The sequence below is a fragment of the Heterocephalus glaber genome, unplaced genomic scaffold (assembly GCF_053883595.1).
Source record: "Heterocephalus glaber isolate CG9 unplaced genomic scaffold, H.glaber_assembly_v1.0 deba00001553, whole genome shotgun sequence".
Lineage (NCBI taxonomy): Eukaryota > Metazoa > Chordata > Mammalia > Rodentia > Bathyergidae > Heterocephalus > Heterocephalus glaber.
The window spans coordinates 374298-399802 of NW_028258344.1; the positions used below are offsets into that span (position 1 = coordinate 374298).

Consider the following 25505-nt stretch of genomic DNA (forward strand, 5'->3'; position numbering starts at 1 on the left):
CTAGGACATATAAAGAACTGAAAAAAATCAGACTCCCCAAATTCAAAGATCCAATTCAAAAATGGGCATCTGAAATGAACAGACATTTCTCAGACAAAGAAGTACAAGCAGCAAATAAACATATGAAAAAATGTTCAAGCTCACTGGTCATTCGAGAGATGCAGATGAAAACAACCCTGAGATTCCACCTCACCCCAGAACAAGTGGCTGTTATCAAGAGATCAACCAGTAACAAATGCTGATGGGGATGTGGAGAGAAAGGAACCCTTCTCCATTGTTGGTGGGAGTGCAGACTAGTGAGACCACTATGGAAATCAGTGTGGAGATACCTCAAAGAACTAGGACTGGAGGTCCCATTTGACCCAGCTATTCCCCTGCTGGGTATCTTCCCAAAAGAATTAAAAGAATCATACCACAGTGATATATGTGCACCCATGTTCATAGCCGCACAGTTTGTAATAGCTAAAGCTTGGAAACAGCCCAAGTGCCCATCAACTGGAAACTGGATAAAGAAGATGTGGTTTTTTTATAAAATGGAGTACTACTAGCCATAAAGAATGAGAAACTAGAGTCGCTTATAGCTAAATGGATGCACATTGAGGCGATACTTTTAAGTGAAATAAATAAGACACACATGTGTAAATACCGAATAGTTTCTCTAGTGTGAGAAACTGAGAGTGAAAATAAGGATTAAAAGGATTAATAACTAATAATTGATACTTTGAAATAGGAAAAAGTCCAAAGGGGTAGGGGTGGTGGGAGGGGAAGGGGAAAGGAAAGAATGGAAAGGAAAAATTATGAGAAAAGAAAAAAAAATGGAAACGAAGTCTATATAAATAGGGAAGGGTGGAGGGTTGAAGGGCGCACAGGTAATGGGGAAAAAATAAGAACCAAGATACATCATGTACAGGTACAAGCACCCAATGATAAATGTAAATGTATTGTATACCTAAAATGTACCAATAAAAGAATTTAAGCAAAAAAAAAAGAAATTCTAGGAAAATATGAATTTGTGTCAAATCTCATTTTTTTTTTTTTTGTGCCAGGGATCGAACTCGGGTCCTTGTGCTTGTGAAGCAGGCGGTGGAACCACTGAGCTAAATCCCTGGCCCAAATCTCATTTTTTAAAATAGTTTTTTTCCAAAAAATCAGCATGTCTGTTACAGAATTATTGAAAAATTGTACTTAAATTCTGTGATTCCAAAGGCAGCTATTTCACATAATTTTGTATTCTTATTCTATATTTCAGTTTTATTTTGAGTTTCTAACTTTTTTAAGTATTAACATTGATAATGGATTTAAAGAAAGGAAAAAATTAAACTGCATTGTAGTTTTCAAACTAAAAACTTTATACTCTGACTGTTCTGGCCCAATTTTAATAATTCTAATGTATCTTCCCAGATAGCAACATAAATTGTGGTCTCATTTTCCCCACAGATTGAATTATACAATATATATTATATTATAATTTTATAGCTTAATATATCTTGGACATCTTTTCCTATTGGTATAGTATGATTTTTCTCATTCTTTTAAAGCTGCTTAGTATTCTCTTGAATAGCTGCCTTATGATTTATTTAACCATTCTCTTCTTTATTGATGGGCATTTATGTTGTTTTCTGGGTTTGTTTTTATTATAACAAAAACAATACTTAGTGATGTTTCTTCCAGGTGTATGTTGGAAGGATAATTACCAAATTGAAGGTTTACTGTACATTTTAAATTCTGATAGTTTTCCCCAAAGTCTTTCAAAAACTGAGTATTTTTTGCTTCACCCTCTTGCTAAAACTGTGTTATTTTTCTTTAATCCATTGCATTAGGTCAGATTTCTTATTTCATCATTGTAATTTATCTTTTTTAAATGTGGATCAGGCCAAGCATCTTTCCTTATACTTCTTTATAGCTTGCAGTGAATTTTTCTAGGAACTCTGTGTAAGCCCTTTGTACATCATTTCTATTTGTTATTTGCCACCCACCTTTTGTTATTAATTTTTTTGTTATTAATTTTAATTAGACTTGTGTGTTACTATGCATTTGTAGGTATCTTATCTCATTATTATAGTTTCCATTGTAAGAAAAAGCATATAAATATGTATGTGCCTATTACCATATAATATTCTGTTCCTATGAGTACATCATCATTTCCTTAAAATTCCCCTAGAGACAAGCATTTAGATCATCGGTAGATTCTCCCTGATATAAACAACCATGCAGAACCTGATCCCCCAGTAGCCAGATAACAAGTCAGAGTATGAATATCTTTAAATGTCTTGACATTCACAGCTTGTTCCTCACTCTGCAGTGTTTTGAGTTACCTTTTGGCTCGGTTCACATTCCACATCAGAAACAGTTATGATTCAGCAGGTCACACATGCTTGTCCCCTGCAGAAACAAGAGCTTTAGGGGAATGGCTTTTTTATTGCTTGCCTCCTCACTAGAATAAGTTGAAAACTTTTTTGCTGCCTTTTTCTCCTTTCAAAGTGATAAGCATGGCTCATTAACCACAAATCAAGAGGGAAGTCATTCAGGTCATGGTAGAACCAGCTGAAGAAAATTCCTAGTCCTAAAGTGTCCTTTACTCATTGCCCTGTCCTGACCTATAGAAGTGGCAGGTGTCTTTCATGAATGGCAGGGAGGCATTAGCAGAACATCCCCTTTAGACCTTTATGAACTTGGTACTGTGTGAGGCAGCCTCATCATGCTCTTAGTAGAAGCAGATATTGAAAAGTGTCTTCTCCTGAGTTTGACAGCAGCCAGTCAAGAAAATGGAGATGGAAAAACTGAGGACTGCTAGTCTTCAGACACACCAACCACTCCACAGCCAGCCAGGTGCCTGAGGCCGGGCTTGTGCACCTGTGTGAGGGCTCTCGCCAAACAAACTGTCCCTCAGTGTGACTTTAAAAGATTACCTCTACTCTTTGTCATTTCACTGTTATGAGCCAAATCCTCATTTTCCTCTCTTTGTTATCAGTGAGAGTACAGGGTCTGGGATGGCAGTGTGGTTCAGCGGTAGAGCCCATGCTTAGCAAGCACAAGACTGGATGTGTTCCCCTCAGCAACACACACACCTACTTCAGAAAAAAGCAGTACAATTATTACAATAATGGTAATAATATCTTTTGCATTAGTAGTCTTGCACTATCCTTTGCAGTCTCACTGAGACTTTGAGAGGCAATTTGTCCCCATGTTTTTATAAACCCAGGCTACCTTATTCCGAAGTATCTGATAGATATTCACAAGTGTTGAAGTCTGAAGTGTTATCAGTAATCTGTCTACTTCCTGCTAATCTCTAATGATGTGTTAACATCATGGCCAGATTTACTGGCAGAGTTTGGAGACTGGGTTGAGAAGCTACCAAGGGAGGAAGTTACAGGAGAAGCCCAGCAGCCACTCCAGGTTGGCTTGGTCCTGTCCTGGTGTGGACTTGTACCTCCCACGCAGCCTGCCACGGGCTGCTGGATCCTTTCCTCAGTGGTAAATTGCACTGCTGCAGCTTGGTGGCTGATAAGCTCTTCTCCCTTTGCTAGATTCTGCTCAAGCTGTAAGCTCCCAGCGAAGTTACTTACCTTTATTTTCTTAGTTTTAGTAAAATGTACATAACAAAATATACCATCTTAATCTTGTTGAGCGCATAGCTCACTGGCGTTAAGTACATTCACACAATCATCACTACCATCCACCTCCAGAGCTCTTTCATCTTCCTTGACTGAAAGTCTGCATCTGTTACACACTACCTCCCAATAATTTCCTCTCCTCTCCCTCTTCCCTCTTCCCTAGTAACTACCATTCTACTTTCTATCTCTCTGAATTTGATGATTTGAAGTAACTCATATAAGTAGAATCATAACAGTACTTGTCCTTTTGTGAGTTATTTCATTTAACCTAATGTCTTCAGGGCTCATCTAGGTTGTAGCATGGTGTCAGAATTTCCTTCTTTTTTATAGCCGAATAATCTATTATATATCTATAGCAAATTTTGTTTATTCACTCACCTATTTATAGATATGTCCGTTGCTTCCACCTTTTGGCTATTGTGAATAGTGCTACTATGAACATCGGTTTAAAAATATCTCTTCAAGTCCCTGTTTTCATTTCTTTTGAAAGAGTTAGAATTGCTAGAACATAAAGTAACTCTCTTTTTAACTATTTGAGGAACCATCATGTTGTTTTTCTAAGCAGCTGCACAATTTTATATTCCCATTAGCAAGGGACATGCTTTCTAATTTCGCCTCATCTTCACAAGCTCTTGTTCTATTTTTTTTTTTTTTTGTCATTTCCATCCCAATGGGTGTGGAGCAATTGGTTAGTTTTTATACAAGTCCATGAGTACTAGCTGACAATTTTTTCTCCTTTTCAAACTAATTTATTTTGCTAGTGAGGGTGATACTCTTTCATTGACACATATTGACTTAAATACAGTTACTTAGTGGAGCTATCTTTAAAAAATTATGTCTCCCTAAGGCATTGTGGGTCCTTACATGTTTTTGGGCTGATTAAATTATGACTGGTCATAAACACCTCCACCAGTTCTAATTTTTGTATATATTCACCTATGTCAAACTGGCAGAAGGGCACATGGAGGAAAAGGTGCTCAGCCCATGGCAGCTAGCAAAACACCTCCTGAAAAAGGAGCAGGGAGGAAGGTACAGCCTTCCAGCTCACACCCCTGGGAGCCTGCCTCTTCTGACTGGGCCCCACCTCCTGACAGCACATTCAGCCGTGAATACATCAGTAGATTAATTCGCTGATGAGCGTAGCAGCCCATAATTCAGTCACCTTCCAAAAGCCCCACCTCTGGATACATAAGAATTGGGGTACATTCTAGGCCTAAAATAACAGTGGTCTTTGGAGATCAGTGTGGTCTTGAGCCCAGGGGCTTCCTGTTAGCAAGAATCCTTCAGACAAACTATAGGGCTCACTCAGTTGCTACTCATTAATGTTATCATTATCTCAAAGGCTCCCTAGGGCTTTTGAGCATAATTATTTTAATTCTTTTTCTCAAGCATAGGAAGCAAATACGTGTCTAGACAGGCAGACAAAGCCTGTGAGAATAGGTGAGGCAACAGGAAAACCAGATTTTTATTCTTTCCTGCTTTTTGGCAAGTTTCTTGTTTAATTTCTCTCACTGTTTAGATGGCAAATGTTTTCCAGCAACTGATTCTAAGGTTGTGTTTTCAGTTCCAGTTTCTCATTTAGGCTGGAATTTCCTGGGCCAGATTTTAGTTTTGCTTGAGAGATCGCATTCAACCCCTCAGTGAGGGTCCTTTGATTCCTTTTTAATATGGGTGCTTCTCATTAAAGGGAAAAAGAAAGGAAAAGGAGAGAGAGAAAGAAGGAAGGAAAGCAAGTTAGTTCACCAAGCTAGATAGCCTATTATTGGCCTGTTTCTCAGAAAGACTGCAGTAATTAGAAGGAACACAAGAGCACATTTAAAAGACTTCCAGAGCCAGGTCATCCATACAGTACTTCATTATTTGTCCAAAGCATAACACAGCCTCTGGGTGAAAGCAGCTGGGTGGGTGTATGTGCAGAGTCCACTGAGTACATGCAGGATGGCTTGGACTCCCATCATATGGGGAAGGGCGTACCTTGCTGGAAACTACATGGTTTGAGGCAAGAGGCTGAGAGATTCCTCAGAGTGTTTGAGAAAAGCAGAAAAGAGAATGACTTGGGGCCATCACTGGTAAGTAAACCACTTGCAAGGGGAATTAGTTGAATTCTGCTTTGGTTTATACAACAAATTTCCCTCTAGAGTTGAATTCCGCATAAAAGAAGCCCCATCTTGAGCATTACCAAGGCCCTGTGCCCAAGAACTGTAATGTGAGTCCTAGTATGAACACAGGCAGCCTTGCAATAAATATGTTGATAATGTGAAGCTCAAGGTCAAGCTTAGGAGGGAGGGGCAGTGTTGCCTGCAGGGGTATGTGAAAGGGGCCTGCTGAGACTGCTCACAGATTATGCTCTTCTGGACAGTAGGAACATGGGCTTTCTGTGTAAATGTTATTAATAGGGAATTTAAATGAGTACACTCAATAAATGGAGTGTACACTGAAGGAAGTACTCTCCATTTACTCAGTGTACTTCCAAATACTTTGAGATGATTTAACATCTCTATCTTCATATGTAGGGTAAAAAACTTATTTGCAAAGTACAAGTAAACAGGCCTCTAGGGTTTGTATTCTTTCCCTCCCTTGCCCACAGTGTGTGTGTGTGTGTGTGTGTGTGTGTGTGTGTGTGTGTTAGGAAACAATGAGCAGAGGAACCTAAAGTGTTAGGCTGTAAGGGCCGTCCTGTGTGTATGAGAAACCACATGCCGTCATATGACAGATAACAAAGTTTTTGTCAATGCTCAGCTACAGATAAATCCATAGTCCCATAAAATGATACCGTCTCACCTGTAATCCCAGTACTCTGGGAGGCAGAAACAGTAGAATCCCAAATTGGAGCCCAGTCTAGGCAGTTTAGCAACTTAGTGAGACCCTTTCTCAAAATAAAAATAAAAAAAGGACGAGGGACACAGTCCAGTGCAAATGTTCTTGATTCAGTCCCCAGTACTTAAAAAAAAAAATGACGTCACCTAGTGATGCTGTAGCTGCCTTAGTCTGTGGTATACCATTTTTTAAGTGTCACGTGACTGTATTGAATGAATATACTGAAGTATGGTGACACAGGGGCAGCACAGCCATGTGGTCATGTAGCATGGGTCCATCATTGTCCTCTGAGATGCTGGCCAGGGTCTGAGATCCAGCTCACCTGCCAACCCTGAGAGCTGGCTCTTCTTCACATGGAGAAAGCAACACCTTTTTCTCACCTGCTGTGGGCCCTGGAGGATGTCCCTTTTGAAGTTCTACCACTGCCTGTTTCACACCTGTGTGGTCCGGAAACCTTCCTCTTCCCTCCCTCTGTCCTCTTGTGTGTTTCTAGCCCTCTGACTATGGAAGTGCTTGTGTTCAGCTGATGGATTGGAAGAGGCAAGCTGATGACTCATTTGTTTCTTTCCCACATGCAGTGGAAACAGTGCTCTGTAGGACTGGCAAATTTCTTACTGGAAGTTTATTTATCTAGCAAGATAAGGTTGCTTTTAACTGAAGAAGCATCATTATTGTGATCTTCTATGTGCCCAGAGTTTTCACTGGGTACTAGGTGCTGCTGGCCTGTGTGGACCATTGCTCACTGACTTATTTAGTCTTTCTGTCCCTCCTTCCAGGACAGCAGCACACTCAGCCTGGCCCAGTCCTGCATTATCTGCCTCAGTCATGGGCATTTTCAAGCTATAGTCTCTGCTCTACACTTACAGCCTGATCATTGCACACTTCCCTGCCCTCCCTGCTTACTTTGCTCAGTAACCACCTTTTCAAAATAGAAATAAACAGAATCACTGAAGGGAGCAAATGTCATCTTCTTATGTTTTCACTGAAGGTACAAAAAGAGAAACTAAAAATATGCATGGTGTGCTCATTGAGCTGAGGAGCACAAAAATGCAAGCATATCTCAATTAAATCAGTTGGCTTTAAGCCCATAAACCTCACTAACATTATCTCCTTACTTGATTATTCTCACTGTAGACTGTCATAGGTATGCTCTTTATTCCATGTTTCCAATAGCTTCACACATAGACATTCCAAGGCATAGTTAGACATTATCATAGATAGAAAAGAGACATTTTGAATGACCTTCTCAGCCTTAGTAGGTGATGTCAAAAGTTGGGGTTTTCTTATGTCTATATACCACTGGGCCTGGCTACTGGTGTGGCCCAAGATGAAGAAAATTTTTCATATTTAGAACCAAAAGATAGAATAAGATTTGCAAACTCTCAAGTAATGGCACCCTCAGAGCCATAATATAGAAGGAAATATGCTTGGGTCCTGACCCTATGTCTCTGGACTCTGAGTCATGGTCATAGAAATTCTGCTGTTTTTCTTACCTTACCTCACTTGGCCTCCTTTGTGACATCCCCTTCTTGGCTGAGCTCTTTAGAACAGCCACATAGGTCTTGCTGTTTACTTAAGCTGAGTTACGTTGAGACCTCTCCAAGCGTTTTGAAAACAATAGTCCACATATGAGGTTGTTTGTAGTCAACATATTGAAACCAAAATTTTGTTCCAGTCTGTCTAGAACTTTGAAGACTGAAACATCAATCACAAGCATATGACCTTGTGCCATGCTTCTCAAATTTAACATGCTGATAAAGGACCACACTTCCTATTTCAAGGGACAGGGGTTCTCAGCCTGAGCTGCACTTCAAGATCCCTGGAGGGCCCACTTCTATAGATTCAAGTTTCATTAATTAGGGTGGGGCCCAGAGTAAATAATGTATAAAAGTTCCTTTTGTGATTTCAGCATACAACCAGAGTTTAAAAATATTGGCCTAAGAGTTAATATTTAATTTAACTGCAAAATGCATAGAAGAAAAATAATGCACAGAAGGGAAATTAAACCTACTTCCAAACCTAATGTATGGCATGACTCTGGAAAAATACTTTCCTTTTGACCCCATCAAACTTCCAAAGCATATGACAGAAAGCTACTGCCTTTTTCTGACATACAGGGCTATCTGGAGGAAATGATATTTTTTTGCTTAATTTTTCCATGAGTGTTTTCATTCTGACCTCCTTCTAGCCAAGAATATGTCATCCATATTATTTCCCCTCTTTGAGTCAGGAAAAAATTAGTTTTAATCTATCTTTGTTCTGTTTGGTGTACTCTACTACAGTAAGGGTGAACCTTTTAGAGCTTTCAATGATTCAGACATCCCGCTGCAGGATGTGTGTCATAGGTTTGCCACCACTGTTCTTGACCATGTACCTTGGTCCATTTGTGCTACTGTTACAAAATACCATAGACTGGATAATTTATAAAGAATGGAAATTTATTTCTCATAGTTCTGAAGGTTGGAAATCCAAGATCAAGGTGCCAACATTTGACACCTTCTTGCTATGTCTTCACATTGCAGAAGGAAGAAAAGCGGACAATGGCCAGACTCTGTGCAAAGTCTCTTTTATAAAAGCCTTAGTCCCATTGATGAGGGGGGAGCCTTCATACCCTGATCACCTCCTAAATAGTATTGCATTGGAGATGAAGTTTCTTGAATTTCAGGGTATACAGTACCCCCAGACCAAAGTTTTACACTGGGGACAAGACCACTTTCAAAGGAGCAAAACTTGGATCTCGACCTGTGGAGAAATCTTAGACATTGTTATAGTCTGGACCTTCCCGAATTCAAGCTTGCCTAACGCAGTCTTACTTCTTTATATTTAATTTTCCCTGTCAAAGATAGCAACCTTAATTTAAATTTTATTTTATTTGTAGTGCTAGGGACTGAACCCAGGGTCTTGTGCATTCCAGGCAAGGTGCTCTACCTTTGAGCTACATCCTCAGCCCCATTTTAAATTTAAATGCAATTAAAATTTTCTCCTTAAGAAAGAGAGAGGAGGGAGGGAGGGAGGGAGGGAGAGAGAGAGACCTTGAAAAGCACCATTCTATGTAGAGGAAACCCAAAGCCAGCAGTCCTGAACAGACTGGGAGTTTGTGGTACCCTTTCTGAGGGGTAAAGTTTGGGCGTATGAATAATGAATTCTTGGAGGAGAACTCAAAAGCTTTTTCTTTCTTCTCAATAATGAACATTCTCTCCATGAAAAATTTGGGTCCCATAAGCATCTAGCTGTCTACCTTATTATTTGTCCATTCTAAGTTCACCTATAGGTGTGACATTCTGGAGTGAAGGCTTTGAGGTCCAACACACCTGGTGTAAATCCTGGTGCTGTCCTTCACTCTGTGTCTTTTGGCAGATTCTTCAATTTATCTAAGCCTTGTTTGAATTTGTCCAGTAGAAGTAAAAACTACCTGGTAGATTTGTTAAGATGAAACATGAATTAGTTATAAAGGGTATGAAACAGGGTCTGGTGTATAATAAGTGCTCAATTAATGATAGAAGAAGTGGTTATTAATAGCTATCTACCTTCCCATCTACCTGGTATCACTATCATAGTACAATACTTGTGGGCACAAGACAGCAAAAAAAAAATATGAATCAAACAAATCTTTTCTGACCAGACTTGACCAACTCCATGTCACTGTTATATGAGTCCCCTTTCTGGGCTATTGGAACAATAGAAAGTGGGAGGTGTGGGCTCCCTTCTCACAGGATTCCCAGGGACAGTAAAGCCTTTATTTACTTATGTCACAGTATTTATGTGACATCTCTTTCTTCCATTTTGAAGACTAAGTGGCCCTTGAGGGGGTTATTCCATAAAAGAAGAGTTAATCTGAAATTAGATTAGCCAAAGTAGGCTTTGATTTTTTCCTGGTATTATGAAATTAAGCCAGATTTGCTTTAGCCAAAGGAAATACAAAACCCCTCCTCTTAAGGTTTTGTTAAAAAAAACAAACCAAGAAACAATAATACATATAAGACAGGGGAAAGAAAAAGAATGAACTGATTTTATGTAACAAGGGAGTTATGATATTTATTATCTTAAAACCAAGTCACGGGCTGGGGATTTAGCTCAGTGGTTCAGCCACCTGCCTCATAAGCACAAGATCCTGAGTTCAGTCCCCGGTACCAAAAAAAAAAAAAGTCACATCTGAAACCTTTTATTTTGTACTCCTATCTGTTATTTATTCAACTTGCTTAATGCTATTGTTTTGAGCCTTGTCTTGGTAAATTGCTGTTATTATTGGAAGTTAAGTTCCTTAAAGCACTCTAACATGGAAAAGAAAACCAAAATAAACAAGATTTCGTCCAAGTCTGTTATTTCATAGAATCATTTTTTAAAAATGCATCCAGACTTATGTAAATACAATTTGAGTAGGTGTAGTAAAAGACTTACTAACAATTTCCTGGAATGCTCGTAGAGTGAGCTGATCACTGGGCTCCGTCACCCAGCGTGAGAGTGGCAGTGACTTCTTGCTGCCATGTCTGAGGCCCTCTTTAGCTCCCAGCGTGCATCTGTGCAGTGGCGCCTCCGGGGCCAGCTGCTAGTCAACACGGTCAACTGCAATTTCAAGCCTAGGTTGTGCTTTTAGCCAGCTCCAGCTCCTTTGGGCTCCTGGGACAGTTTATATATAATTATTGGAATGTTAAACAGATAAGTGTCTACAAACTAAGAATTCAAAAAGGCCAAACCACCACGGAGTCCAGAAAAGAGGCTCAGACAGTGCCGTCCATTCCTGCCCAGCTGTCTCTACCTTGTCTTGCCTTGGGAGCCAGCTCCAGTCTACTCCAGCCAGGCATCTCCCTCTCTCCAAAATGCCACATGTTCGGTTCCACCCTTTTGTAAGTGTCCACCTTCATTCTTTCATGGATGCTCAGCCTCATCGTCACTCTCCACTTTTCCCAGCCTTACTGGCTCTTTCTAATAAGTCTTGTTGAAATTGAGGTCCCAGCATACAAACGGAAACAGAGGCACCAGTCCTGTCTCCAGATTCACCAAAATCAATCGCACTGCCACATCACCTATTTCCGTACACACTGTAGAGGAAGCTGGCCCTTGAACCTCCCACTGCCCCTCTATGCCACACCCCACTCTCTGGACTGCAGTCTTTTGGCAGTGCTCTGCCCTTCCCTGGGCCTCACCACTGCCTACCTTTTGCAAACTTCCGGTAGAGGCTGTTCCAAATACTTTCCATTGTTGAATAAGGGTAGTGCATCTATGAGTGCCACAGACTTGTGAGAGTTGGGGAAGAGACAGGGCACACAGTCACTGCTGTCTAGTCTGGCCTGACCTTGTCCTCCTGTCACTGTCTGATATTGCTCTGCTCAGCACCTGTCCCACTACTAAGACTCCTTACAAGTGCAGGCTCCGGTACCATCCTGTTTTATACTATGCTGATTGCACATGTCCTATACCTGCGCTCCGGGGACTCACACTGCCACAGTAATCCTAGACTGGCACACAAGTGAAGACACACTCCTGGGAGGAGAGGGAGTGCTGGCAGTGTTTCATAGAAAAGTGGCATCTGAGCTGAGACCCACGTCATGGATCAGTCAGGTCAAGGAGCAGAGAGCAAACAGCAGAGGATAGGGGTGTGGAACCCAGGAGACCAGAGAGTAGGTCATGGTGAGGAGGCGGGAGCCCTGAGCAGGGGCCAGACTCTGCAGGGCCTTGGCAGCAATGTTAAAGTTTGTACCACAGTCTTTGGGTGCCCATCAGAAGTGAATATTGGAATGATTAGACTTTGAGATGGCTGTGTGATACAGGGCCTATTCTGTGTAAAACTTGTAGTCACAAAAGTAGCACCTGTCATATTCCTGCAGCAGTGTGCTAACAACATGGTTTTCTGGAAGTATCAAAATTTCAGAACATTATTTAAATACTTGATGACAAGGTTAAAGCTTCCAGCAGACATAAGTGTGACTACAAAAGATAAAAGGTATGTCTTTTGCCCTGGATATATTGATCATCTGGTTGGCATGGCAATGATAAGTGAATTAAACAGCATACAAATAAAATGGCAAAACTATGATCAGAAGCTGCAAATGACTCTTATACAAATTGATCATCTAAAGGTTTTCTGCTTTTCTGTTGGATGGCCTCAGCAGCATCATCCACTGAAGTTTTGATCACACCTCATAATGACACTTACAGAAGAGGACTTCAGGAACTGCTTCAGAAAGTGGCAAGAAAGATGGCCTAAGTCTATTCAGAGAGAGGGGGAGTATTTGAGGAGGATTAATGGCAATGTGTCTTCTACTGTCATAAATGTTTAATTTAAGCATTCATTGTGAATTATTGTGAAATAATTCTAATTACAGTTATCTTTTCTGATTAATATATAGCTAAATGACTTTTTCTTTCTTTCTTTCTCTACTTTTTCTTTATCCTCATTTCCTTTCTTATCTTTTAACATAGTTTGGTAAGGTTTTCCTTAAAAGCCCGATTTTAGAGCCATGTCACATTTTCTGTTAACCTGTGAGTAGTAGTTTCTTCTCACCTCTGTTTTTGTTTTGTTTAAATCTTTGCTTATTTCCTGCTGTTGTGCTTTGTGGCCAGGGACATTCTTTGTGGTCATCCCGCAGGGACTGCATACAGGGAATCCAGAAAGCCAGTTCCATGAGCTATTGATTAAACTGGCAGAGAGGATGCTGTTGACCAAGATCATCCTGTTCTTGGTGTCTGACTAACATATTCAGATTAGCATGTCACTGTCTCCGGGTCAACTGTTGTAGTTTAGGCTGCTGCAACAAAATATTGTAGACTCGTAGCTTAAACAGGTGTATTTTTCTCATAATTCTAGGGATTAAAGGACTGTAATAAGGTAAGGTACAGGCAGATTCATTGTCTGGTGAGGACACATTCTGACTGATAGATACAATCTCCTCAACCAGGCATGGTGGCACATACCTGTGATCACAGCACTTGAGAGGCCGAAGCAGACAGATCAAGAGTTCGAGGCCAGCCTTATTATATGGTGAGACCCTGTCTCAAAAAGGAAGAGAGAGAGGAGAGAGAGAGAGAGAGAAGGTGGCCCTCTGGGCTCCCTTGTAAGGCCACTAATCCTATTCATGAGGCTCATGTCCTAATCATCTTTCAACAGCTGCATGTCTTAATACCATCACATTAGGGATCAGGGTTTCAACATACAAATTGGAGGAACACAAGCATTCAGACCATAGCATGTGTTTTCTCATTTTAAAAAACCAAGATAATGACATGTATACATCAACATGAAAATTCAGTAGGGTTTAAAAAAGATGTGCCATACCTTAGTACATGTTTAGACAGGCTGCTATTTAAAGAAAAAAAGAATTGCCATGATTGGACTTTCAATTGGGGTAGGGACAGTTTATTGTAGAAAGGGCTACTCTACAAAGGTAATTCTGATTTACCACTTTCTAAAACTTTAATGATCAGAATAAAATGAAGAACTCAAGATTTCAGGAACCCGAGGTTTTTTGTTTGTTTGGTTGGTCAGTTGGTTTGTTCAGGTTTTTCTTGATGGCACACCACTATAGCCTGTCTAAATGTAATGAGAGCCTGTTTCTGATCTCAGATTGCAGAGGGCATGGCCTACATTGAGCGTAAGAACTACATTCACCGCGACCTGCGAGCAGCTAACGTCCTGGTCTCCGAGTCACTCATGTGCAAGATTGCAGATTTTGGCCTTGCTCGAGTAATCGAAGACAATGAGTACACGGCAAGGGAAGGTGCGCTCTAGTTCTAGGAACCGTGCTCAAGTGCGCTGTTATTGTCTCATTTGTACTTCATTCTTGTCTGTTTTTAATGAAGTAATTACATTGTTTTTCAATCCTGGGTTTGAACGCAGAGCCTCACACTGGGCTATATCTCCAGCCCTTTTTTTTTTTTTTTTTGAAACAGGATCTCGCTGAGTTACCCAAGCTGCCCTTGAACTTTTGATCCTTCTGCCTGAGCCCCTCAAATAGCTATCATTACAAGCATATTCCCCTGCACACTGTGAAGTCATCATTTAAAAAAATATTATTTAGTACAATATGCAAAATGTACCACAATTGTCTGTTAATGGTTCTGTTGTAATAATTTTTTTTAATGTACTTTCTTGGGCAAGGGATTTAGCTCAATGGTGCCACACCTGCCTAGCAAGCACAAGGTCCTGAGTTTGATCCCCAGTATTGGGGCAAAAAAAGTACTTTCTCGATTAACTCCAGGTGATTCTTTGATAGGCTTATAAATGCTATTATTTTTATTTCACTTAAGCAAAGAAAAAGAAAAATAGATTTGATAAGATCGAGATTATTTACATTACATAGTGAGAACTTTTCACTCAAATGATGAAATGTATATATTTTCCTTAAATATAGAGAAAATATTTGTGTGACATGTCCTATACTGTATATTGTGGACATTATCATACACAGAGAACTAAATATATTACAAAAATACATTCCTCTGTTTGCCCACATTCCATATTGTATGGTAACAAAAAGTGTGCACAGTGCTGGGAACAGTGGTACATCCCTGTAATCCCAGCACTCTGGGAGGTGGAGGAAGGAGAATTGTGAGTTTGAGCCCAGCCTAGGCAACTTAGTGACTTAATGAGATCCTGTCTCAAAAAAAAAAATGTTGAAAAAGGTCTGGGAATATAGTTCAGTCAGAGGTCCTTCAGGTCAGTGTAGCAAAGCACAGAAGGCTCACACTGCAGGTCAGACAATATACCATCCCCTGGCTTAATCTCACCACCTCATAGCAATTCGTACCTTTCACTGATATTTACGCTATGCAAAACACATGGAGCAACCCACTTGACCCTCACCGCAACCTAGAGAGGTTCAAGTATTTCCCCATTTGACAGGTGGAAGCCCCAAAAAGGCCCAGAGACAATAAAAACTTGGCAAGATCACACCAGGCAGGAAATGGCAGAACTGAAATTCAATCCTGGGCCCTGAGGTGCCACAGCCAAAATCCCAGCCCCAGCATTGCCCACCTCATACACCCCTGGTCATGGAGGTGGGGCACTAGGACAGGAATGCGTGGCAATGCCCAGAACACAACAGTTGTTCCACCAGGCCCTCTGTGTTATGCTTACTCCAGTTTTGGTCAGACAGAACAAAAAATCTCAAGCAACAACATAATCAAATCAGTCTTTTAAGTGCTTGGTATAAGCCCCCAAGTCTTTTGAGGAGGCTGTTATAATAATCTGTGCCTGAGCCCCTGCATTCCTGAAGGGGACCTTTCATGTTATCCCAGGTCAACAGGCCTGTCCCTGGTCCCTCAAGCTCACTGGCAACTCCTAGAAACATTATTTCATCATCGTCACATTCAAGGCCGATCATTCTCCTCTATTTTAAAACCTTAATATGTTTTATCCTAGAAAATGAAAAAATGGGAAATTATCATTTGTAGTAGCATCTGAAATTCCCGTTGGTACAGCTTAGATATACGTATCCACAAGAACACACACATTAAAAGACATTTCTATTTTAGGGGCTGGGGATTTAGCTCAGTGGTGCTGCCGCCTGCCTCGCAACTACAAGGTCCCAAGTTCAATCCCCGGTACCAAAAAAAAAGACATTTCTATTCCAGCTGAGAATACAGCTCAGTAGTAAAGTCTGTGCTTAGCCTGTGTGAGGCCCTGAGTTTGATCCCCAACACCAATCAACCAGTGAGAAATAAAAGATATTTATGTGCCATGTAAACATAAAATGGGCCCATTAGAGAAAAATTAGACATTTTTTTTCTTTTGATGTGGGGGTCTCACTATGTTCTTCAGGTTGGCCTTGAACTCCTAGGCTGAAGCGATCCTCCTGCCTCAGTGTCCCAAGTAGCTGGGACTACAGGCATGCACCGTGCCTGCTTCTAGAGAAAATGTGGACACTAAAGATCTATGCTTTAGAGGCTGGTGTTGAGGGACAAACATATACACTAAGAATAAATGAATACATTTCTTTATATTTCGTATCATGTTCTTTTAGGTTTAAAATTGCCTGGTTATAATACTTCCTACCCTGGGAGAGAGATTACACATGAAACTTTGCTTCCAAAGAAAGGAATATCCAAAAGGGAAGCAGAAAAAAGAAGCAAACATTTTAGTATAATACTTTGTATCATCTCCATTTGTTACTGTGTGTGTTATGTATTCAAAATAAAAAATGCTTTAAGTTATTTTAATCAAAAGAGCAAAGCATCCCACATCTATAACATTTTTGTTTAAGTTGAGATGCCCAAGTAAGAATCACATGTCTTCTTCCTTAGGTGCTAAGTTCCCTATTAAGTGGACAGCTCCAGAAGCAATCAATTTTGGATGTTTCACTATCAAGTCTGATGTGTGGTCCTTTGGAATTCTCCTGTATGAAATTGTCACCTATGGAAAGATTCCCTACCCAGGTATTGCTTATCTGTTTCCATTCAGATGATATATATGACATAAACATCAAGTTACGGAAGCATTAGAAAAAGCCTCCTCTACCCAAAAGTAAAGAATTAACACTTCATGCCAGAACATGATTTTCACTGCCTTTAGTGGAAATTGTGCTACGGTATGCTTAGACACTTCTCTGCTGTCTATTTTATTGAGTGCTTAACTCTTTTCCTTCCCTAATTCATTCCACCATTTACTCGGGGTCCAGAGTGTGCCTGGTACTGTTGTGAGTGCTGAGATAAAACTGGAGTAGACACAGGTGGCTCCCCCAAAGTGATGTCTCAGTGGAAGAGGAAAGAGATGGGGAAATGGAGATTTCCAGTGCCTTTTGGTTAGTTTTGGACCAGAGGTTTTGCATATTTGCTGTGGAGTCTCCCCCTGTTCAGGAAGTAACTGTCTTTGTTTATCAGTGAATAATCCTTCTAATCTTTGTCTTACTGGTGTCAGAGGGGACATTGGTCAGTAGCTCCAGGTTCCTAACACCTGAAGCCCTCAGAACCAGGTTCAGCCTCCCCCTCCCTCCTCCAGGGTGTATGCTATCCTGGTTCACAAGTGGGTTTCCTTCCAAATCCTTTACTTTCTCATTAATATTTAGCTTCTAACACAATCTGTGAGTAAGATCAATCCCCAGTACCAAAAAAATAAAATAAAATAAAAAAATTCTACCTTTAATATTTAAATCATTACTTTATTCAATAACTATCTAGCATGTCAGGCACTAGAGATGCAACAGCCTCTACTCCTGCCCTTGGGAGCTAATGTCCCCATGAGCAGAGACGAATGACTATCATATAGGTGTTCAGTCTGGGGGTTCCTGGGGGTGCTGGGAAAGTGTATGAAGGGAAGGGGTTTAGGGATTAATGAGTACTCATTCAAGTGAGGATGAGGGAGCTGCTAGTTTTATCCAGTGGTCTGGTATTAACCAGAACTCAAAGAGATGAGGGAGGGACACTTATGGCTTTCCGGGGATGGAGTATCCCACAGGAGATCAGCCAGGACATGAGGTTGAGCAACAGGACTGGGAAACCAGTGTGGTTAGGGCCTCAATGAGTATTTGATGGATAAATGAATGAATGACTTATTTAGGTCATTTAATCTCCATGAAGGAGAAAGGAGGAGGACAGAATAGCAAAGGAAGCCATTGACTTGGGGTGCCATAATAGCCCAAAAGAGTTAATGGCCGCATAAGACCTTCTCATTTCACTCAGCACGAGATAGAGCCAGGGAGGATTTTTTTGTTTTTCCCATTTTGTGTCACACTCTTTCATGCTGAGCCTTTATCCTTCCTCCCAGTTTTCTGTCTTGATTCCCTTCCCACCCACTGGACCTGATGCTTCTGAGCATGGAGCTTCTCCATTAAGTTTGTTTTAGTCTGCTTTCTGCTGTTATAACAGAATGGCTGAGAAAGAATAACTTTTAAAGGAAAAAGGTTGTTTGGCTGAGAAGTCCAAGAGCATGACACCAGCATGTACTCAGCTTCTGGTGTGGGGCTTGTGCTACTTCAGCTTGTTGTGGCAGAAAGCAGAAGGGCAAGTGGGTTTGTGCAGAAGAGACAGAACTAGAGGAACAGCCTCACTTTATAATACAGCTTCCTTTCCTGGTAAGGAGTGCAGTCCCTGGAGAGTGAGCACCCACTCCCATGAGGAAGTCATTGGTCTCGTTTAACAACCTAGTCACCTCTTTACAGTGCTGCCTCCTAACACTCTCATTTGATCTCAGAGAATGGCTCCACAGTGTCATAATTCCGTAAGTCCAGAGATTGTCCCTCACTGCAGGCACTTTGCTTACACCCTCTCTTCAATTCGAACCACTTCTGCCTCTGGTTGCCAGATGGCTGCAAATTTCACCAAAGGTAGAGTTTAAGTTCCTATTTCTTGTTCTCTTTTTGTTTTGTTTTAGGCTGAGTTACAGGGGGAAAATGGGAGGGGAGGTAAAAGATTTTCATTTCACTGTCTAAAAACAAGAACTGTGATTCTATTTTTATATGAATTTTATTTTTAAAAAAAATGAGTCCCTGTGGTTGGAGTTTTGTTTTGCTTCTATAAAGGAAAAGGAGGTTTAATAGTAACAGGATTTCTGAAACATCATGTCTTTTCTGGCTGTTTCCTATCAGAGATCCAGGATCTTAATGCTATGTATAGATCCAGATCAAAAATTCATCTTTCTGCACACACCTGCCTCAGCCACAAGCAGTAGTCAGGGGCAAAAAAAAGTAGTTTGCTCTTTTGGAAGGAATATTATTGGGTGGGAGACTGTGGTCCTAGGATAGCTAATATTTATTCTCATTTGTGTTCTCTCTTTCTCAAAACACACACAGGAACTCAGTGTCTTTAAAGACTTTTGAGGTCTGGGTAGCTGCTAATCTCTTGTCACTAACCTCCAAATCTTTTTCTAATCATATTGCATTATATTTTCCTCTTTCCTATAATCCTTTACCAACTTGTAGTTTTGGCTAATTTTTGCTCACTCCAAATGCCACGTTATGTTCCCCACCACCTTCCTTAGGTGAGGGAGGTGACATCTGTGGATAACTCTCTGTTTTAATCATCTCTGCTTCTCTCAGAGCCTAGTACTATCTCATGACCCATGGTGATTATCAATAAGTCTTTGTTGAAAGAATGAAGGATGAAACATGAAATTGCTTGCCCCATAGCAGATCACCAGCCAATGGGTGTTTAATCTTTACGTAGACTAAGCACCAACTATCAAGTGCCACCTGAGGGTTTAATCAAGGTCTCTCTTTCCCCCTTTTCTTTCTTCTATGAGACTTATCATTTAGTGGCTCTTTTTTAATTTGTTCGTTCACTTGTACATAAAAAGACAGACACCTCTTCCATGTAATTTCCAGAGTGGAGTGTACTGCCACAGTGACAGGGATCTAGCTGCTGTCTCTGAGAAGGAACTGCACTTTATATCATAACATTCCATTGACTTGCATGGGAGAGCTGGTGGAAGAATGTTTGAATGAAAACTGCAGTGCAAACTGCAGAACTATTCTGAAAAGTGTGTTTTGCTTCTAACAAAAAGTTTTTCTTAGGACAGGATTCTTTTTTTCTACCTCCTCTAATCAAGTCAAATTCTTCAGCCAGGATAGAGCATGCCTAGCCTTAATCTGCATCATTGAGAGAGCTTTCTTCAGAGTTAAAACAAGGTCAAATACATCTGTGGTGAGGTTAGGGAACCCTAGAAAACTTAATCTTTGGTGGGCATATTCTTACATTTTACACAACGGGGGATTCTCCGGAAAAGAAATGAAAGATATTCCTAACCAGGTTGGCAGGTCCAGTTGCTACTATGTTACCCCACGAGGATCCAGAACTTTACTCGAGGTCCATGCAGGGGTAAAAACAGTTTACCCCTTTTAAAATTTACAGAAATTTCAGTTCTTCTAAAATTTATTCAGTTGAGGTTGGCTGGTTACAAGAATCAGAGCAATGCTGAAGCCGTATCATTTCATGGAAACCCAAACTCCAAACAAAGAAAGGGATGCAAACTTGCTTTCTAGCTTCAGGCAATGAAAATCAAACAAAATCTTCCACTTAGAAAATTCCAGTTACACAAATATTTGTAAATGATATTCCAGAAGTAAACTTGAGAAAAATTAATTCACCTGGTGAACAGCTCACAAGGAATATCAATGATTGGATCTTTCCATTTAAAAACTAGAGTTCTTACAACACAGAAACAACCATGTCTTCTTTTTTTTTTGGTACCAGGGATTGAACTTGGGATCTTGCACTTGCAAGGCAGGTGGTGGAGCCTCTGAGCTAAATCCCCGGCCCCCCACGTCTTCTTTCAGAGCTTCAAATCCAGCAGGGGCTCTGCAGTCACTATGTCCTTAAAATGATCTGTTAAGGGCGTAGGGTCTCAAACCTCACTGATAACAACCCACTGTGAGAAGCACACAGAAACCCACTCCATATCTTTTCTGTGTAATTTATTGTAATTCATTTTTTAAAAAGTACTGATAGTGCCCTAAAAAAATTAATTTGTTGATCCCAACTGGGTAGTGACCCATATTTGAAAAGCCTTGATTAGAGAAAAATTTTAAAGTTTTTGTTTGAATTCTGGTAAAGCCATTTTCCCTGAAGTGACTACCTGTCCTTTAGAATTTTTCCAGCGAACACTGATGTTAAAATCTATTATAGCAGTGGTAGGCTGGGATGTAGCTCAGCAATAGAGCACTTGCCTAGTATGCCCAAGGCCCTAGGTTCAATCTCCAGGACCACACGCGTGTGCGTGCGCACACACATACACACAGGAAGGAAGAAAGGAAAGAAAGAAAGATTTATAGCTATGGAAAGGAAATTGCCTGTGATGAATGCCAGGTATTATTGTAAGATTACATATGTTTTGCATGAAAATCATCTCTAGAAAAACTCATATCTCTACAGAGTGGATGATTTAAACAATAGAAATTTAATTTCACCCAGTCTGGAGGTTGGAAGTCTGAGATCAGGGTGTTAGCACAGGTCTGTCTCCTTAGCTTGTGGATGATCATCTTCTCCCTGGGACTTCACATGGTCTTTGCTCTGTGCATGTCTCTGTGCTAAATCTCTTCTTCTATAACACAAGATGTACTGGTTTAGGACCCACCCTCATGACCTTATTTTAATTTAATTATCTTTTTAAAAGCTTTATTTCCAAATATAGTCCCACTGAGGGACTGGAGGTTATCACGTCAACCTGTGAATTTTGGGAGCACACACTTCAACCCATAACAGACACAAGAAAGCTCTCTTCCATCATGGCTTCAGGGGGTGAGTAGCAAAAAGACTCTGGCAGTGGTTTCTTCTCTGGTCAGGTTCCTAAATAGCATGGTTTTTCTGTTTGTTTTTTGGGGGCCTTAGGGAGAACCAATGCAGATGTAATGACTGCACTGTCCCAGGGCTACCGGATGCCTCGCATGGAGAACTGCCCAGATGAGCTCTATGACATCATGAAAATGTGCTGGAAAGAAAAAGCAGAGGAGAGGCCAACATTTGATTATCTGCAGAGCGTCCTGGATGACTTCTACACTGCCACTGAGGGGCAGTATCAGCAACAGCCATAGCACGCAGGAAGATTTGTCCATCCAGCAGGGATGGTTGCCTCACCAGAGGAAAAAAGTAGCCATCTAGTTACCTCATGTCCTGGATCACCTACCACGTCTGGTTCCTGAGAGTAGAGGCTACGTTTCTCAGGAAGAAAAACCTGACCACAGGAAAGTATTCTGTTCACTTAGACTGATGTCCATCGAAATGCTGCCTGGATTGCACCTCAGCTGATCATCTTGCTTTGTGTGACCAACATCAAAATGCAACCTCTTAAGCAAACAAAATTCTCCCCAAATATGCTCCCACACTGGCCTAGTGTTCACAGCTAGATGTGACTCAAAGGTTCAGAGACTATTGCAAAATCTACCATAATAGCTGAATTTAACTCATAGAAAGCAAAAATAACCAGATGCATAGCCTGACACTTTGCATTTTCTCTATGCTTTGGCTTACTTTAAAAAGAATTACTAACCCAGCCTGTTAGATTTTATAAGTGAGATCAGCAGCTTCAAATTGTCTTTCTCAGATTGCAGTGTTTCTGTTTTAGGGGTTTTATTTCCCACCCCTCAAAATCTAAGACCATTAAACCTTGTCCTTCTGGATCAGCTGATCAGATTCACTGTGCAGGTGACAGGCTAATGTGTCTGCCCCCTGCAGGAGCATCGTTCCTAGCACTGGACTGTTGAGTCATAGCAGGAAGTAGAGCCTGGGCTGCCCTCTCCTGCCAGGGACAGAAGAGCCTGGGAACTGCTCTGCCTTTAACTGTCTTAACATTTTTCATTCCACAATTTCCTAGATAAAGACTTTTTTTTGGACAGTGTCATCCGGAAGAACAGTAAAAGTCTAATCTCTGCAGAGCCTTATAAGGCTTTTTCTAAATCAAGCATTTCCTTTTTGCTTCAGATGATTTGAACATTATTTTAAAAATCAAATATTAACTTTAACTATACTCTAAAAAGTAAAAATGCCGTATTTGAGGCTATTTTTGTGATTCAGCAGTCTTTTCTAAATTGTATGAGATTTGTGTGAGACTATTTATACCCAAGATATAAAGAAAATAAAGTCAGGTGGCTCCTGTGAGCTGCTGTGGTGAGAGTTGAGAGGTTTTGTTGGCTGGGTTTTTGTACTGTAAGGTTTGAATGGAAACTGCTGTGTCCCATCATTTCACTCTTGCTGTTGTGTCTATGCTTAATAATTCTATTTTTATTTTATTTTAATATATGTGGCCCAATAACATCTCAGGCTTTTTTGTCTTGTGTTTAACATTTCCAACTATTGACAATGTGAAAAAAAGTACCAATTGGTGGGAAGGGATAAGAAGTGATTCCCTTTAGCTCCATGGTATAAACTTAAGAAGTTCTACCTCTGTCCTTTGAATGTTTTGGACTGGAGAGCTGAGGAATTGATGGCTTGGATTCCTGAGCATCCCTCAATGGGCACCAGATAGGATTTGGGGGGTTTTGTGTTTTGTTTTGTTTTGTTTTGTTTGAGACAATGTCTCACCGTGTAGTCCAGGTGGACCTTGAACTCACTATGTAGCCCAGGCTGGCCTCAAACTCTTGGAGATCCTCCTGCCTCAGCCTCCTGAGTGCTGGGATTATAGGTGTACCCCACCGTGCCCAATAGATAGAATTTATTTCTGAAAAAGGTTTTTTAGGAACCATCAAAATTTTCTTGTTTTATATTTTGTTTAGGTGTCAGTTGCCTAAGGGAAGGGATCAAATAGTCTACTTTCCCTCTCTTTTTTCTGTGTGATTTTTTTAATGTCCTTTCTGAAGTATTCTAAAATTCTCAATTCACAATTGCGATATTCACAAACATAGAATATAATCATCATACAATGTCTGCATAGCTAGTTATTTAATTCACAGTGGTACATTTTCTACCCATACTGTTCACATTTTATTTCAGAACCCAATATGTTACATGGAGAGGAAGTGTAAAGAATTCTCTAGGAAACTAAAATTTTATCTTCGCCCCTGCAGGAGATCAGCTTGAAACTATACTGAGTAGACTTTAGATAGTATTGATTTGGCTTATGAATTCAGCTGTTGATTAAGATTATGAATCACTCTAAGGCCTAAGTGTGAATTGCTAATTGACCTTTCAGCTGGTGTTTGGAGATAGACTTCCCTGTGCCAAAGATCACAATTGAGGTCTCAGTGATCGATGTGGTTGTGATGTCTCTGTAGGAAACACTGAAGCTGAGGAATTATGGCTCGGTGCAGCCATTCTCTAAGATCAAATGTTAGCTAAGATAATGCAGGTGATTTAGCTATGACTTGCAAGTTAATACAGGTGCCTTGTTAACTGTGACCTAGCCCTCACAAGTATACATAATTACTCCCCTTCTTCCAAGCCTGGCTCATTAAGTGCATTCGTTCTCCTATTCCCTACATCTGCCTTCACACCCCCTTTCTATGTTATATAATCATAAATACTGACGAATCCAGAGCTCGTGGTCTTAGCCAGGACAGAGCTAAGATCAGGTGATCTTTAGCCAAGAAAGCGCTAAAGATCAACTCCCAGCCCCCCAAGTAATAAACAATCATTTGTTCTTTACTCTTTAGTCTTTGTGCATTATTTTTTCATCCCCTACTATACCTTCACATTGGGCGACCAGGCATCCCCCGGTTACTTGCCAGGCTATCAACCTGACGCATCCCCTTTTTGCTTCTCTCAGTTCAGCTTCCTTACTCCATATTCCATTTGGCTTTCTCCCTTCAATCGAGCACTTGATCCTTTCCTCCACATGTCTCCTTCATCAGGAGTCATCAGAAAGAAAAGCATACTGCCTGAGCCCTCTTCTAGAAGCAGTGGAAGCAGGAAGCCGTGTCTGGAAGTACATACAAGGGTAATAAAAGGAGGGACTATTTCTTTACACAGTGGATATATCAAGAGCACTGAAACAATTATAAACTCATTTCCAATTCTGCTTGTGGTGACTACTTTCACTTTATTCTTCCCCTTATTCTCATAAACTACATCCAGGCACAGTAGCTGCTATAAATTTCTCAGTGCTGAAGCACCAGCCTTTGATACATTCAATAGAATTAAATAAAATGCTCATCCTGCTGCTGGGCTTCCAAGTTCTTCTGATTTTAACTGCCAGGTTCCATAGCCAGTTCCTGAATGTTCCCTGCTTTGTCAGCAAAAGCATTTCTCAGGTGGAGATCATAGCTTCTACCCTCCCTCTGAGTGTCTTCCTTTATCTTCTCTTTCTGCCTCGTGAAAGGGAGTCTCCACATTTTTACTGTATGAAGTTTATAGATGAAACTGAGCTTTGCTGTTCTTGCTGATGGAAGCGATGATTATAAACAGTGAAGATGTCTTTATACTCACCATCCTCTAAGGTTCTCTTTTGTGCTTTGGCACTTTATAAAAATTAGTCTTAATTCATAAAACAACCCTGGAAATCTGGAAAATGCTATCAGTATTTCATAGCTGAAAGGTCAGGTGCATTTAAAGCCACAAAAGGAATAAATTTCTTTGATTTGTGTTGTTTCCTTGTGACATAAAACTAATGAAACATTTTTGTGGTAGTGGTGCAAGGATATTACAAAGTGCTTTATCAGAGTTCACATAGATAGGAGGAGAAATTACCATTCATCATTTTTGTATGTGAGGACAAAA

General features: G+C 40.5%; 1 protein-coding gene across 7 annotated transcripts in view; it reads left to right on the forward strand.

Annotated features, from left to right (window-relative positions):
* Positions 1-24434, forward strand: part of Lyn (LYN proto-oncogene, Src family tyrosine kinase) — a 136333-nt gene extending 111899 nt beyond the window's left edge. For 6 of the 7 annotated variants that reach the window (XM_004871523.4, XM_087190319.1, XM_004871525.4 and 3 more), the window contains 3 exons: positions 13993-14146; positions 16671-16802; positions 21687-24434. In XM_004871523.4, the coding sequence (XP_004871580.1) occupies positions 13993-14146; positions 16671-16802; positions 21687-21889 (489 nt within the window). In that variant the 3' untranslated portion in view covers positions 21890-24434. Of the gene's footprint in view, positions 1-13992; positions 14147-16670; positions 16803-21471; positions 21648-21686 lie in introns of those variants that run through there. The other variant, XM_021249545.2, reaches the window with a different exon arrangement.
* The last annotated feature ends 1071 nt before the right edge of the window (positions 24435-25505 follow it).